Consider the following 17,568-nt stretch of genomic DNA (forward strand, 5'->3'; position numbering starts at 1 on the left):
TTTATGAGTTGAATTTGAGTAGATTGATTCAAGAGTGGAGTCAAGAGTGTCATGAGGCGCCTTTTTACATTATTTTGATTTTTTAATCACATGAATATATTACCGATTAAACAACATTGTGTGTGTGTGCGTGTGTGTGTGTTTGTTTAAACCCAGTACACATCAATATAGAAAAACTTCAGTCTTGCTTCTGGTTTAACATTTTGCACCTTCCCAAGCTCAGGCTTGCCCCAGGCAGGGACCCTGCAGAAGGGAAGGGGTCTGACAAATGTCTCAAGTCTCTGTATTTGGGACTGCCCCTTAGTAAGCCCTGCACAGAGTCTCTGACAGATACATGTCATGGGAATGTGTGTCCATGAGACACCCATTTCCTCAGAATGAACTCTGAAATCTTGAGATAATAGGAAAAGCCTTACATCAGTGAGAATTAGTATAAGCCTACATCTGTTTCTGACATTTTAATATCCAGGCCTAAAGACAGTGAGGGTAGGGGGAAAAGAGACTTGAATTTGCTCACTTTATGACTACTTTTTGATATTTAAACATTTGGATTAAAATGTGCATTTTAAAAAGAAAATACCATAGTTAAGTGCTACATGAAGAACTTCTTAAATTTAAATAAAATTTGATTTTAATTTCATGATTAAGATATGCTAAATTCATGTTTGAGATAAAGGGTCATCAAGAAAAAGGAAAAGGGAAGAGGGGCAGAGAAGATAAAAGAGTGAGGAGGTTAAAGCTTACCTCGTTTCATCGATATAAACTGCTTCCAACACAGATGCTGCATACTCAATATTCTTCTTTAAGTCTACGATGTTAACATCACCTTTTTCCAGCTGCTTCACTAAGCATCTTAGTCTATTTCCAGAAGAGGGGGGAGGGAGGAGAGAGAGAATTATAACTATGTGGAAAACAGTCCAATATTAAATACTCAAATCAAGTAAAACTTTTAACATATCTTTCTAAGTCATCAAATAAAAATATTTTTCAGAGTTATTTTGGGTCTAGTTAAGATCAATCTTTATCACTTAAACAACTATGAGAAATTCTATTCACTTCTCAATAATATTAGGGCTGTAGGTTACTATTCTATTTCAAGGATAGTCTTTCAGGAAATTCAAGACAACATAGATACTTGCATGAAAGTACATTCCTAACAGTAGAATTTATGCTATGGCTCTTCTGCATCTTCAGAGTTCACATTAAGAAAATGCTTAAAGGGTACTCTTTTGACCATTACTATAGAAATTATTCACTGTATATAGCAATAAAAACAAAAAAGAAAGGCAAAAGTCCAAAAAAAAAATCAAGATGAGAAAAAATATATGTATGTATACTTAGTATCTTTATTGCAATTTTTTTTTACCTGAGACAAATCTATAATCTATTTTCTCTTCATTTTGTCTATAGGATGATATGTTCCAACTCTTTGGGGAGTTTTAAGACATAGGAATCAGCTAAGCACATCTGGATTTCTGGATTCCTGACTCACAGAAACTATGAGATAATTAATGTTATTGTTTTAAGTCACTAAATTTGGGGGATAACTTTTTATGCAGCAATAGATACCTCATCAAATAAGATAACAAATTATCTCAATAGGTTTCTAACACTTTTCGAAATTTTATACATTAATTATAAACCCAAGTGTTTCTGAAGATACTGCTCTATACTAGGTAGGAAAAGAAAACATATTTCTTACTCTCTATATACTGTAGATAAGCAATGTAAAGACAGATTATTCATTTTCTTAAGCCTATAGACAGAATTTAATTCTATTCCTGACTCAAAGTATTTTGGAGAGAAATGGAATACATCTACTTTAGACATTATCTTAGAGATAGTATAGCAGATTTTCTGAAAATTTGCTTTGGATGATTTTCATTATCAATGCTGTGGTATAAAGACAAGTTTAAAAATTTAGCAAGGGTATTTGACAGTCCCTCATCTATAATAAACACTTTATTTTTCCATGGAAAAAAAGACACATCTAGATTAAAACTTATTATTTATAAAGCTATAAATAATTACTTTTTGTACCATATACTTTTATATTATAAAATATTAGCAGATTATAACATTGCAAAAATAAATCCTATGTACCAACAAATAAGTCTTACTTATACAGAGGCAGTAGAATTTTAAAAAAACAGAACAGTTTTTTTAGGAAAAATTAAGTCTGATTTTGAAGCTTGCATAAAACAGAGAATGTGATGATAATTGAGCAATAAACACAGAGTGTTTTGAGATTTCTGTAATGTTTATGACCCAATCACATTATACTTAGTGTGAAATTAAAGGAAAGAGTTTCACGGTTCTGTAATGGCTTAAAAATATATCACTTGTTATCTTTCTCGTGAAAATTACTTGGTACACCTTGTTTGTATAATGTGGTTTTTAAAACAATAAGTACTTCAGACGGTTGCTTCCCCCTCTTTCAGAACAAATGCACTCTAATTTTATTTGAGTTAGTAATTTTCTCCACTAAGAAACCACATTTTCCAGGCTCTCTTGAAGCTAGCTATGCCCCGAGACTGCATTCTGGCCAAAAGGGATAAATGGAGGTTGTTAACAGTTTCAGAATAATACTTTGGAGGAGGGCTAACTCAGCTGGCCTGTTTCTTACTGGATGGAATGCAGTAGAACTGTCTCAATGATCATCAGCCATCTGGGATCATAAAGTGACATGGCAGAAGAAAACCTCCCACTAAGAATGACAGGGAAGGAAGATGGAGGTGGCCTGGGTCCTATGCTGAATCCACCTGAATGGAGTCACCTATCTCTGTACTTATCTCCTATGAGAGAAAAAAATGCTGTGTTTAAGCCAATATTACTTTGAGATTTCTTAAATATGCAGCTGAACCCAACCTCTTTTTAATTATATTTTTATTTTATTTTTCCATCATCCTTTATTGCCCAATACTCACTTCCGCCTCTACCCACCCCTTCCCCAACATAATCACCACATTGTTGTCCATATTTGATAAATCAAAGGAATCAGAAGTGACTCAAAATAAAGAACTCAAGAAAAGAGGAATTTTGACATAAATGAGAGGGGACACCCCTGGAAAACTACCTGCAAATGTACTTCCTAACTCATGACAATGTGCAGGTGTTCTCAGGGAAACCCTCAGGTCCTCACCAGATCAGCAGATCACACCTGATGACACCTGTGATGGCAGAGGCCCTAATACTTGCACAATGGACATGACCTTTTACAGAAGCATCTTTATATGGCTTAAAACAAATATTATGAATTGCTATATCTTAATAGGAGTATAAAGCTATAATCTGACACAAGATTGCTCTGAAAAAATACTCTGAAAAGGTTTTACCATCCAATTAGAAAATCTAGTTAAGGTATAATTACAACTCTGTAAAACCATGAACACTCAAACACATGCGTTCACACATAAGCAAGCATGTCTGCATGTGTGCACACACACCCCCCTCAGCTCACTCTGTCAACTCAAAATGACTGGAAGGAAATATATATTTGGGGGCTACTAAAACTTCTTTATTCTCTTTGCTATATGTACCAGGTTTCCTTTAGGGAGTATCTATTTCTATTTACATAAAAAGGAAAACTTCTGTATTGCAAAAAGATTACTTATAATTATGATACCAGGTTAATGGAATAATTTATATAATTATCATTTCAATAATGAATTTATTTTAAATCAATATATGCATATAATAATCACCAACAATCTTACTTAAGCTGTTATTTCACTTCTTTTATAGGTAATACAAGGCCAAAATATCTTCATGAATCATTTTTAAATGATCATATAGTCTAAACTGGTGGGTTCCCAAGCATTAAGTCTTTATTGCATATACCTGCACAAAATTTTAATTTCTTTAAGAAGATAACTATTGACTATTTACCTAATTCCAAAGCTAGCCTGTGGGCAAATTTTCAGAACCAAAGGTTTTACAGAGTCATGTGCCTAAAATAAACAAGTTCCCTTAATTCAGTAAAAATTATTTTAAATAATACTTTGATTTCAGTCATTAGAGTAGGCAGGCTGAATGAAAAACAGTGTTCTTAATACCAATGTTCTTAATACCAGGTCTAAGTATGTTCTTCTGGTTTCTGAAGCTTAGGTTAAGTATATGTACTTGCTGTTCTAACCTGAGCAGTGTCTGACCCATCAACCTGTAGATGGAGAATCCATTGGCTACTCGGCTTGGTAACAAAACAAGTTAACAGCCATTCTATCAAACAGCATAGAGCAGCTAATTAAAAGTAGATAATATTGCCAAACAGGGGTTCAAAACCCAAGTCAGTTAAATAAATACTTATTTAGCACTTACTTCTGTCCCTGGGGTTGTGTAAAACTATATATATGCATACATATAAGAATACATAAAGACACACACATGTATACACACATATACAAATATAATGCATGGGCACCTGTTTGTGCACCATAGTACCTGTCTTTAAGATATTTGCAGCCTCAGGGGGTGCCATGACATATGCAAATAATCTGGTTAAATGTTGAAATGTATATTTCCTATTACTTCTTTTATACACACCCTAATTCCCATGCAAATTGATTTAGTCACTGTACCGCAAAGACTGTCACATTATCCTAGATACAAGCTCTTCTTTCTCTCACATTTCATCTTTGATTGTCTGAATCATGTTTAATTACTAATCATATCTGGGATGTCACCTAATCATAAGCCTTTTGAGATTCCCATCCATTGTGATCTCTCCTTACATAGAAACTAAAACATACTTCATTAATTCCTCACTATCAAAACTGAAATTTCTCTGACTTCCATTATAATTTTAATTTTTGTACATGATGTTTTCCTAATCGATTTCTCATTCAATAAAATAATTATGAAGCAAGCGAGAACAGAAAAATAATCCATGTAAGGACAAATAACAATGAGTTGAAATTGACCCAAATATGGTTTAAAAAATAGAAGTAGTAGGCAAGGATGTGAAAACAGTTATTATTAAAACACAATAAAATAAACATTAATCCAATACATTTCACTACTCTGATAATATGGAAAAGTTCCTTAAAAGACACAAGCTTTCAAATTTTAAAAAGAAATACCTAATACAGGAAATTAAAGAGCAACACAAACAAACGAACTAAATAGGCAAAGACTAGAATAGTAGTCAGTAGGAGGGAGGGGGGAGGGAGCGAAGGGGGATAAGTAAGGGAAGGGTCTAATCAAGGAACGTGTATAAATGACTCATGGACATGGACAACGGGGAGGGATATGATTGTGGGAGAGGGGATGGGCTGGGTGGGTGGAGCAATGGGGTAAATGGGACAACTGTAATTGAAAAACCAAAAAATAAAAGAAATTATAAAAATAAATAAATAAATAAACTGAATTTATAGTTAAAAACTTTCACATTAAAAAACCTTCAGGCCCAGACAACTTTATTAGTGAATTCTGATGAACATTTGAGGAAGTAATAATACCTATTCTCTACAAAGTTTTCAGAAAATTAATCCCATTTCAATTCTAGGAGGTCAAAATTACCATTATAACAAAACAGATGGAAACATTACAAGAAGAAGGAGGAGAAGGAGGAGGGGGTAGGGGCAAGGGGAGACAGAGAAGAAGGAACCTATCTACGATATACCTCATGAACATAAATATAAAAAATCCTTAACATTTTAGGAAATAAAATCTACCCATTTAGAAAAGAAGAGTATATCATAAAACAGATTTATCCCAGGAATGCAAGGTTTTTGTAAGACTAAAATGCTAAGCAATATAATTTATTATATTAAGAGACTAAGAAAAGCCATATGATCATCTCAAAAAATACTTAAAAAGCATCTGAAAAAATCCAACATCAAATGCTAATTGAGACTCTAAGTATATTAGAAATAGAGGTGAACGATCCTCACCTGATAAAGGTCACAAAATCCTATAGCTAATGCCATAAGCAATGTTAAATGACTGAATGCTTTTCTCTGAACATATTTATCATTGTACTGGATCTTTTAGCCCATGCATTAAGGCAAAAATAAAAGACATCTAAATTGGAAAGCAGTAGTAAAACAGTCTTTGTTCACGGACACCATGATTGTCTAAGTAAAAAATCTAATGAAATACACCAAAAAGTTACTAGGAATAGAAAATGCTTTTAACAAGTTTGCAATACAGAAAAACATACATAAAAACTACATAAAAATCAACATCATTTCTATATGATAAAAATAGAAAATCTGAAACTAAAATAAAAAGCAATATCAATTACAATAGACACAAATCTGAGAAAATATGCAAGTGCTACTCAAAAATATGTATCATAGCTAAAAGAAATTAAAGTAGATCAAAATAAATGGATAGATAAACCATGTTTATAGATTGAAAGACATTGTTGACATATTATTTTTCCCCAAATTGATCAATAGATACAATGCAATACCAATAAATATCCCAGGTTGCTTTTTGTTGTACATATTGACATGCTGATTCTAAATTCGTATAGAAATGTAACAGACCTACAATGGTCAAAACAAATTTAACAAAAAGAAAAAAATTCTGGAATGTACATATATTACTTTAAGACTTATAAGATTTAAATATTTATTTTAAAACTACAGTATTCAGTACAGTAAAATAGCATAATATGCTGAATTATTAGCACCAAGACAGGCAAGTATGTCAATGGAACAGAACATAGAGTCTAGGAAGAGAACTGCAAATATATAGTCAGTTGGTTTTGAAAAAAGTTGCAAAAACAATTTAGTGGGAAAAGAACAGTCTTTAAAACAAACAGTGCTAGATCAACAGAAATATCTATGTATAAAAGTAACTTTAATTCATACATGCATCACAAATATAAACATATATCCCAAAACTACAAACCTAGAAGAAAACATAGGAGAAAATCTTTGTGATCTGAGTAGAAGATAATTTAGATACAACACCTGAAGTACTATGAAAAAAAAAAAAAAAGAACCTAATCAATATTAAGATCCTCTGTTCTTTGAAAACATTACTTAAAGAATGAAAAGACAAACCACAAACTAGGAAAAAATATTTCCAAATCATACATCTGATTAAGAATTTGTATCCAAAACACATAAAAACTTGTAAAACTCATTAATTAGCAAGACATATAACCTAATACAAAAATCTGAAAACAATTTGAACAGACGCTATACGAAAATGATACATTCATGGCAAACATTAAAAAGATGTTCAAAGTTATTATTAAAAAATTGGAATTCTGATAAGGATGTGATACAATCAAATAACTATTAGAATGGTTAAAATTAAAATAACTGATCATATCAAATATTGGCAAGGATGTGAAGAAACTGGAACTATTGTACACTGTTATCGGGAGTGTTAATAGGTACAATCACTTTGGAAACAGTTCCTTAAAAAGCTAAACATTTATCTAATGCATGACTCAACTATTTTATTCTTCAGTGGAGAGAAAGAGGAATATATATCCTTACAAAGACTTGTTCATAGCAGCCCCAAATTGGAAACACCCCAAATGTTCATCAACAAGTAAGTGAAAAAACTAGGGCATAGCCATCCCAAGAAGTTGTACTAAGCAGTAAAATGAGTAAAACATTGATACACAATGACATGAGTGAATCTTAAATAATTACACTGAGTGAAATAAGATATGTTCATACTGTATGACTCCATTTATATAAAATTTTAGAAAATGCAAACTATCTGTAGTGACAGGAAGCAGATCCCTGGTTGCCTAGGAATAGGAGAGGAGGGCATCAGGGAGAAGGACAAGGGAGGGATCACAAAGGAGCTTCAGGAAATTTTGAAGGTAATGGAAATGTTAATTTTCTTGAATGTGGGGAGGTTTCATAGGTATGTATATATGTCCAAATGTATCAAATTATAAATTACAGACTGAAATGTGTAATCATTAATTTGAGCTAGAAAAGAGATATATGCTAAATAGATGCTTCTGTTACATATATCCTTATTTTTAATCAATTTTATTAAAATATTTAAAATTCTAATATATACTACCAAAGACATGAAAAAATCTGAAGGTTTAAACTTTTAATGATTTTTTCTCAAAGAAAATGACACTATTCCTTGATAATTCATAAGAACTTTAAAATCAGCCTGAATATTAAGAACAGAACATTCTTTGATCTTCTTAGCTTTTTAGAGGGACTTCCTTCCCTTCTAATGATAAGAACACTTTAAAAATACAGAAGTGAAAATAGAAACACTAGTTTTGAAAATAAATGATTGGTTCTGTAATTCGATCAAGCAGTTGCAGAAGAGAAATAATTTCCACCTTTGAACAAAGAGTACTTAGCTGTAGAAAATGATTGAGTACTTTTTATCCAAATATAGAACTGCCACTTTTCAAATGAAAAAATACTCAATATAAGATGATGCAGTTTTCATAATCAAGTACTGCAAATACTCCAAAGTTACCTTCTAAGATATTGCTACATGACCGAATCTTGCAAAAAGACCACCTACATAACTAAGAATATTCTCATACTGAAAAGTCTCATATGTCTATGCATGTCTATTAATTCCAAGATATAAAATTTCAAGGTTATCTGTAATGCCACAAACCATGAAAACAAATAAATTAAAAGTGAAATTTAAAGGAGGATTGATAAACATTATATTCCTATTAATGTTCCCATTTATGATGTGATTGAAATTAAAAAATAAAAAGGGGAAAAAATTGGATCTATTGTAACAATATAATCAATAAAATATACTTAAAAAATAAGAAGGTATGATTGTCAGAATGCTGTAATAAAAATAGAAGAAGTAAAGCTAAAAGAATATCTATAGCAGATATTAGCATTAAAATATGGCCATACATAGAAGTGCACAAAAACACTAATGGGGACATTCAGAACAAGAAGCTATGTCATTTTCAGTAAGTTCTGCTTGCCTCTGATCCTAGCATGATAAAAAAAGATAAGAAGTGATTAAATAGTGAAATCGTCATATCTACTCTGCAAGTCAATTCTTAGGAAATTAAATCCTAACCTTATTTTAAGAATCCAAGCTTATAGATTTACAGTCTTTTAAAAATATTTTTCTTTCACATGGGCAAATGTTATCATTGCAAAGCTCCTTTTTTTTTTTCATGGAACTAAATTTAAGATTTTATTTTTATTTTTTTTCTTTTATTTTTTTGGTTTTTCAATTACAGTTGTCCCATTTTCCCCCATTGCTCCCCCCCACCCATCCCACCCCTTCTCCCGCAATCATATCCCTCCCCGTTGTCCACGTCCATGAGTCATTTATACACGTTCCTTGACTAGACCCTTCCCTTACTTATCCCCCTTCTCTACCTCCCCCATACCCCCACCCCCTTCCCCCTATTGACTGCTATTCTGCTCTTTGTTCTATTTAGTTCTTTTGTTTGTGTTGTTATTTAGTTTCCTGTATTACGTGATATCATATGGTATTTTGCTTTCTTTGCCTGGCTTATTTCACTAAGCATAATTCTCTCTAGTTCCATCCATGTTGTCACAAATGGCAGGAGTTCCTTCTTTCTCTCTGCTGCATAGTATTCCATTGTGTAAATGTACCACAGTTTTTTGACCCACTCATCTACAGATGGGCATTTAGGCTGTTTCCAGCACTTAGCTATTGTAAACAGGGCTGCTATGAACATAGGGGTGCATAAGTTTTTTTGAATTAGGGTTTTAGGATTTTTCGGGTATAATCCTAGCAGCGGAATCCCTGGTTCAAATGGCAGTTTTATTTTATGGGATAAATAGTTCCCAAAACAATTGGTATCATTAAAAAACTGGAACAATAGTAAGGCAAATATTATTATCCTTTGATATAGATTTACATTTGACATTTAAAGAAGCAAAATAATCTCACTGAGATAAAGAATATATAATGGAAAAGTATTTTTTAAGTACAAAAGAATATTCTCTCATTTCTCCCTAATTCAAAGTTGAGGTAAACTATCACTTTACTTGAAGAGTAAACTTTTTATTACAGAACTGGGCATTGCATAATTCCCAGGTCATTGAAGTATTCCTTTTAAGTACAGAGATACAAACATTCAGATAATTAGAAATGCTTTCAAAATCAATCGTTTTCCTCCTTGGAGGCAAAAGAACATATTGACTCTTAAAAGGGAACTCTTCATTTGTCTCCAGTTACTGTTACCCCTCTGAAATACTATGGGCTATGTGGACTCAAGGATTTTTTTTAAAAGGTTATATATTTAAATAAATATGTATATTATATTTTAAAATACACATATATTAAACACATTTAGATACACGGTATATAATAGACTTAGATATATTTATAAATATATTGTTTTATATATAAATTTAAATATATGTGTTTTGATGAAGAAAAATAGTAACCTTCACCTACCAGAAGGGTATTTATTGAAATCAGAGAAGAAAGGTTGGGGATAGGGTGCACACATAGCAGATCCACTGAAGAACAGTTTACGACGTTCATTAGACTTTGACCTTTGAAAACAAATACTTAGCGCTAAGCTCAGGTAGCCACTCCATGCTAAGTATCTTTCACTTGTCTCTTTAGATCCACTCTGCTGGTCTCTGTGCTGCCCCTTGCACTGGGAGGGGAAACGTAGAGGCTACCTCAGGCATCCAGTTGGGTTCCACATGGGGAGCATCAGCAGGAGACAGAGACAGAGAAGAATGAAGTCATTGTACAATTCTCCTCTTCTCCTTGGAGGGTCACTCTCCTTCCCCACTGAAGGTCACTTGTCAGGCAGCCTTTGCCTGACATCTCTTTTAGTATCCCTCTGTGTCTCTCTCTCATCAGGGATTGCACCTGCCTGGAGCCCCATGTTACTAGCCCAGAAGTTGTATTATCCTGGTGGTTCCCTACACTCATCCCACAATTGTAAACACTCCCTTTATTAATTGCTCCTCAAGTTACCCATTTTGATTGTGTCATCTTCTTTCCCTGACTTCTATCACACCTCCTACAATGCTGCCCCCTCATACCTGAGACTTTCACTATGGTCTTATGTGGGTGCTGAAAAGACTGTAGAGACAGGGCTAGAATGACAGCGGGGGCTCGCTCTATTTACATTCACCCTTTTCTGGTATTCACAGAGGAGCAACACACAGACTGGAGAGCTACTTTCACTTTTCTGTAGCGATCCTCATTAACTTGAGCTCTGGCTCACAGAAACTGCACGAAATGCTTAGGATAAGCTGCTTCATAGGAAATTCAAGAGATCGTGGCTCTAAGGGTCACTTTCACACCAGATGACCTGATTCCTGACATGGGTATCAATGGCAGTTAGCTGATGTGGGTCATCTCAAAAATGTGTGGCATAATTTTTTAAATTAAGAAAAAAAGAAATGACAAAGAAGAGATTTGTGGCTTGCATTTAAGCCTGGTGGATTAAAAAAATGTCTTTATAAGTATTCACCCCTGAAATGTTATTAACAAGATAAAAGAGCTATAAGAAGAACAAACAGGAAAGAAGACAATAGCAGAGAAAAGTTTACAACAGATTTTTGGAAAAATTAAACAGTGAGATATGGTAACTGACTTAGCAGATACCAAGCAAAGGAAATAAACCAAAGTGCTTTCCAAGGGTGATTACAGAGAGAGCAAGACAATCTCCACACAACCTCAGAACAGCTCAGGAGACAGGGACACCAAAGATCTTATAATTCAGGAGGCTGAGAATCTTTTAAGGGCTTTCAAACGCCTTTCCCAATTAAACGAAAGTCAGCGTGTTGGGTGATGATACCCCAGATTCCTTCCTCCCACCTATTTATTGAATTTACTGACAGGAGAGACTGAAAAGCTCCAGAGAAATGACGTTTTGGAAACAAACAGTTCACAGCTTGCTCACCCTTAGGTGAAGCCCAGCAGGTGACAAGCACCACCTATGCACAGAGATTCTAAACCCTTTTCAGAGCCATACTCTTTAATATTAATGGCCTGTCAACAGTGAATAAGCATTGAAGGAAAACCTCCAACACAAAAGACATAGCTAATATAGCAAAATAAAGAAACTTGGAAGATACTAAAACACAAAGATCAAGGGAAAAAAATTTTTTTAACCAAGAAAGATAAGAGATTCATATAAGAACATAGTGCTACTGTTTAAAATGTGATAAATGGTGATGAAAGAGCACTAATGATTTCCATAAAATGTAAACAGAAGGGGTAGAGGAAAAAGTCCTATATCCCATAAAGTGAACAAAAAGACAGCAAGATGAATAATAGAATAATAATGATAAGAAAATTCAAAGTCTAGTTCAGGATATCTAATATTCAGCTAACTAAAGTTCTAGGCATTGGGAATAGACGAAATTGTCAAAGAAATATCAGATTCCCAGAACTAAGAACCTCGCTTTGAAAGAGCCCAGCAGGATCAGTTTCATGGGCCTGTAATTTCGTAGTCACACAGGACCTTGTGCTTAGAATGATCCCACCCTTGGTTTAGTGTTCTGCAGTCACCATCCTGAAATTCTTTCAACAAGAAACCCCAATATTTTCATTTTGTATTGGGCCCTGTACATTATTTAGCTGGTTCTGGGGTCAACCTAGAAGTGTATAGTCATTCAAACCATCAATCAAGTTTGAAAAAAAGCACAAAGGCATTTTCATATGTTCATGACCAAAAATTTGACTTTCCACACATTCTTTCTCAGGAACCACTGGGAGATGGCTTTGACCAAAACAACAACATAACGAAAAATCTAATACACATAAGTGAAGAAGGGAAGTCTTGCAATGAGACACGTTCTCATCCTAGAATTAACCAGTCTAGATTGAAGGAGTGCAAAGGAAAGAAAGTAAAGGGAAGTCTCTAGTGGAAGAAATTGAGCTGATGAACAGTGGAACTAAGATACTTGGAGCTTAGCTTTGACAGACCAGTTGAGCATTCATAAAATTACAAAACATAATTCAAAATACAAGAATTATTAAATCAAGGAGGAAGAAAAGTTATATAAGATAGGAAAGTTATTTGATTGACACTAATTGGCAAATGAATAATATTTACAAATAATAATGCAATAAACAATAGTGACTGAAAAAATAAGGTATAACTGTTTTGAAAGATGAGAATAAAGAAATTGGTGAAGTTAATGGAGAGCTATTTCCTCTGTTATCAATATGAATGGCAATTAATAAAGTCTGAAATTAATAAATCAAGAAATAGTAAAAGCATATTATTTGGAACATGCTATAAAGGAAAGAACTAAAAAAGAACTAAACCACTGAGATTATTTACTTCTGGGAAATTGACTGCTCTTTTAGTAATAATAAAAAGAATTTTAATGACAACCTATTAAAGTAGAATGTCCAATATATTGCTCACAAGACAAGTGATTTAACTTAGAAGTCAGGCCTTTTATTTGGTAGTTTTGGAATCACAGACCACGACAAATTTAAATAGCTGAAAAATAACAAGATGTCAAAATTCATCTTAAAGTGGAAGCAAAGAAAGACTTTGGAAGGGTACAAAGTGTTCCTATCATGAGTTGATGGTTATGTTGACCTCCAGTTGTTCTAGGCTCTTTTAGACATATAGTGAAGCCCAGAGAAAGAAAATGACACATGATAATTAAATTAACTATACACCTGTTCATCACATGTTCCATGTTCATGAACTAAACTGACCAAAAATAACCATATATGTTTCAGATTTGAGGTAGACACACAAAGAGAAACATATAATATGTAAGGAAGTGAAAGGAAAATAATATACAATATGAAAGTAGAGGAAAATATGATGGCTAAATTTATTATTTTTTGTTTTTTGCAAATTCAGAGAAGAGGAATAGTATATCAAATTGTGCTGTAAAAGTCAAATTAGAATATGCATAGTTTAGTAAGTGGAAAAATTTTTTATGTATAATGAACAATACTTTAAGATCATACAGATACTTGTCAATGCTAAAAACCAAAATGAAATAGTAATTCATGCTGATACAAACATAAGAGCAGATTCAGATGTCAGTATTTGCTTGACATTCCAAAGAGAGTTCAACCATATTCTCTATAGTAGCTAGGCAATGATTAATTTGGGGGGTGGGGGGGTAGAAAAACCTGGTAGAATTGACCAACCTAAGGAGGCTTGAAATTGTTTTTTAACTTTTTTAAAGTAAGCCAAACACAGTTTAAACATATTTGTGCAGAGTAGTAAGAACAAGAGCATCAGTAATGAAGTTGCAATTCCAAGGTTCCACTTTATCGTTTTTTCCAAACTCAGACCACTTATATTGGCAAACAGATACTTTTTATAGTTTCTTAGACACGCTCCGTAAATTATCTTCTATTAAACAATAACCAATATTAATGAAATGGATACCCTAGGCAAGATTCCTAAAAAGTAGATTTTATTTTTTAATTGTATAAATCATATTTATATTTATTATGTATATTATATTTGTAATAAGCAATGAATGTTCACTGTAATAGGCAGAGGATGATCAGATTTTTGACAACAGTCTGCAGTAAGAGAAAAATACCATTCTGTAATTCTGTAATGAGTGGGTACAACCTGAATCATTGTAATATATAGAAACTCACAAGGCATGGCGACATCATCAAACTAGAAGCATCTCTAAAATATACTATAGTAAGGTAAAAAGGTTATTCTCACTTTGCTTCCTCATTTGTTTAAAGTTCTTGGCCCTTTGGGTTTAACAGTTATGACTGTTTTTCAGCTCCCAGAATAACCTCACATTATAGAAATTACTCTTTTTTTACATTCACAGAATTAAAGAGCAATAACCATATATCAAAGTCAAAGACCCACTGGCTATTAGTGATTTTTAGGATTGATGCCCTGGGGAGCCAATGACCAATCAAAACAGAGTAGTTTTGCTTGCTGGGAAGAGTAATCTTTATTGTAGACTATACATTCAGGGACCCAACTTTTAAAGCATCCCGCTTTTCTCTTTTCCATAATGAATTCAGAAGTTATAGAATGTTTTTATAATATCTGTTTTAAGGAGAAGAATTTTGTAAGATCTAAAATAGAAGGTTTTTTTTCTTTTTCTTCCTTATTTTCTCTCTTTTAAAATGCTTTATCGGTGTAAACCATGCACAAAATCAAATACCAATATTTAATATATAAATGTGTAATTTTATAACACATAATTACATATATATGTATCTGAAATCTTTTTTATAAAAATTAGCAGTTTCTTTACCCACCCAGGTCCACTCTGTGTTCTCTTCACCAGAAACATCTACTGTACTCTAAAATATTTTGTCTGTTTTTCTCTGAGATTTTTCCTCCAGATTTTAAAATGCTATACTTATTCTGCTATTTATTGATTTAATGATATTGGGTATTACCTCTTGGTTTCATGTTATGGCAGATGAGGATTTATGTGTTTTACATATCTGACTAACCATTTTACCTTACCCCAAATTATCACTAGTGTTCTATCCTTACAACTTTCCAATAATCAAGGTTCACATTTTTTATGATTATGTACATAATGCTCATTACATAGCCAAGTCATGTATGAATATTGTATTTCCATTCCTAGATTTAAAGAAAATTTCTTAAGTTATTATCTCATTTTTTTCTACCATATTTTCTCTCTATTCTATATTTCCCCCCAAATCCCACACATCTGCTTCATATTAATTTTCTTTTACTCCGGAGACCTGTGTCTCAGAGATTTTTATCTTCTATCTCAAATACGGATGAGTTGCTCCTCAAATCTAAACCACAGCTGTCATTCTGAGACCTCCATTGTCACATTCCCTTATGGAATCTATGGCTTCCTCTTTTCTGCATTTCCCCATTTTGCTGAAGAAAAAAAAAAAATCCCACATTCTCCAGTAGTTCCCAAGAAGGTGTGCATGTGACATAGATCTTTGAGTTTCCAAATGCTAAAAATATTTGTTGTGTCATCCCATTTGATTGATAGTTTGACAGAGTATTCTATATTACGTAGCATTTTCTCTCAAAATTTGAAAACTTCATTTCTTCTCTAAGGGAAGTTGTGTGCTTGGTCACTATTATGCTATGACAATTACCACTATTCCTCCCATTTACATATTTCAAAAATTCATTAAAGTATCCTATTTTTTTATTGCCTTCTCTTTTTTTCTCTCTTTGTTTTTGTGGGTTTATAAAATTTTACTCTTCTATCATTTTAGGGAAGGTCTCAAGTGGGAAAAAATAAACATATGTGTCAATCCACAATCTTTATTTGAAAATAAGAATTTTATGTATTTATTTCTGCCTAAATTACCAAAAATATATAAGGTACTGCTAAGATGAAAACTTCTTTTTGATGAAGTAGCTCTATAACTGAAAAAAAATGACAATAATGATGCAGGAAACCTACAGGGTTGGTGCAAATGGCTATTATCCATTCAGTACTGAACAAAATTGTAGAGCATTCTTCGCTGATAGAAGATAATCTATCTTTGGGGGCAGGCAGAAAGATTGGCTGAGGATACAAAGAACAATGAATTATAGCTGAAAGTTCATTTAGAGAGTAGGCAGAATCAAGTTTGACCTAGAAACTGGAAACTGTTTCTTGATTTTTATGCAGTTCCATAGTTTTTCCACTTCATTAGTCCTATTCACCCTCATGACTATAACCATAAAGGCTCAAAGAGACATATTCTAATGGAGTCTATGTACTCTAAAATACATGAGTCATTTTCCTTGTTAATTTTAGCACTGATTTTCTGTCTTCATCACTTTAGCAATTTCACTTGAAGGTGTGATACTCTCTCAAGTTCTATAACACAGATGCTGGTTCTCCAATGTAACTTGGTTTTAAAATAAATGTCCCATGAAAAAAATCACACGGAAGAATGCTATAAGTGTTTTTTCTTAGTGGTATTTAAAAGAACATTGCTTTTAAAGAAATGTTTTTTCAAGGAAACAACTTAAAATAAGCCTGTGGAACAAATGATCATGCAACTTTAAAATCATATCAATAAAATAGCAAAGTAGTATTAAGAAACCTATCTGAATGCTAACTATATAAACTAAAGGACATGATCTGAACTCCAATAAGCAACTGCTCCATGAAAGAGCCAGATGTTGAGCAGATAGATGCTGCTGCTGATGCTACTGCTGCTAAGAAAGAGGAAATAACTATGCACATTCAATGCACTTTATAGGCACCATGTGCTTTTATAGCTAGAAAGAACTAAAGAAATCCGTGGAGTGTGACAAATGTCAGTATGGCCAAAGAAATAAGGTTGTGAAAGTGTTTTTTTTTTTTTTTAAAGTACCTCTCTCAATGGCTGCTTAGACTTATACAGTCAATCTGATTTAGCAAGTATTGACTAAAAAGGGAAAATATTTTTTAATGCAGTGAACAAGCAAATGGTCTAACTCTACAGGTTCTAACACCACAGCTAAATGTTTTTGAATTTAATATTAACTGCAGTTAAGAAATTTTAGGGAAATGAACCTTACACTAAAATGTTGAAAAAAGAAACCAATACGTTAATATAGTTCTGTATGTTTATTATTGACCACTTAGATCATTCCTCTAGTAGCTGTGACTTTCTGTCATCTGGAACAAGGTCACACTCAGTACAATGATGCTGCTATTGCAAACAGGATGTTAGTACCAATTAGCTTCACTTTGAAAT

The 17,568-nt window shown here is 33.0% G+C and overlaps 1 protein-coding gene across 4 annotated transcripts in view; it reads right to left on the reverse strand.

Annotated features, from left to right (window-relative positions):
* Positions 1–17,568, reverse strand: part of PDE1A (phosphodiesterase 1A) — a 286,129-nt gene that overhangs the window by 81,463 nt on the left and 187,098 nt on the right. For all 4 annotated transcript variants that reach the window (XM_090281369.1, XM_090281359.1, XM_090281351.1 and 1 more), the window contains one exon: positions 745–858. In XM_090281369.1, the coding sequence (XP_090137495.1) occupies positions 745–858 (114 nt within the window). The remainder of the gene's footprint in view (positions 1–744; positions 859–17,568) is intronic.

This window comes from Furipterus horrens, unplaced genomic scaffold (assembly GCF_987537825.1).
Source record: "Furipterus horrens unplaced genomic scaffold, mFurHor1.1.pri manual_scaffold_1, whole genome shotgun sequence".
In the NCBI taxonomy this organism is placed as follows: Eukaryota; Metazoa; Chordata; class Mammalia; order Chiroptera; family Furipteridae; genus Furipterus; species Furipterus horrens.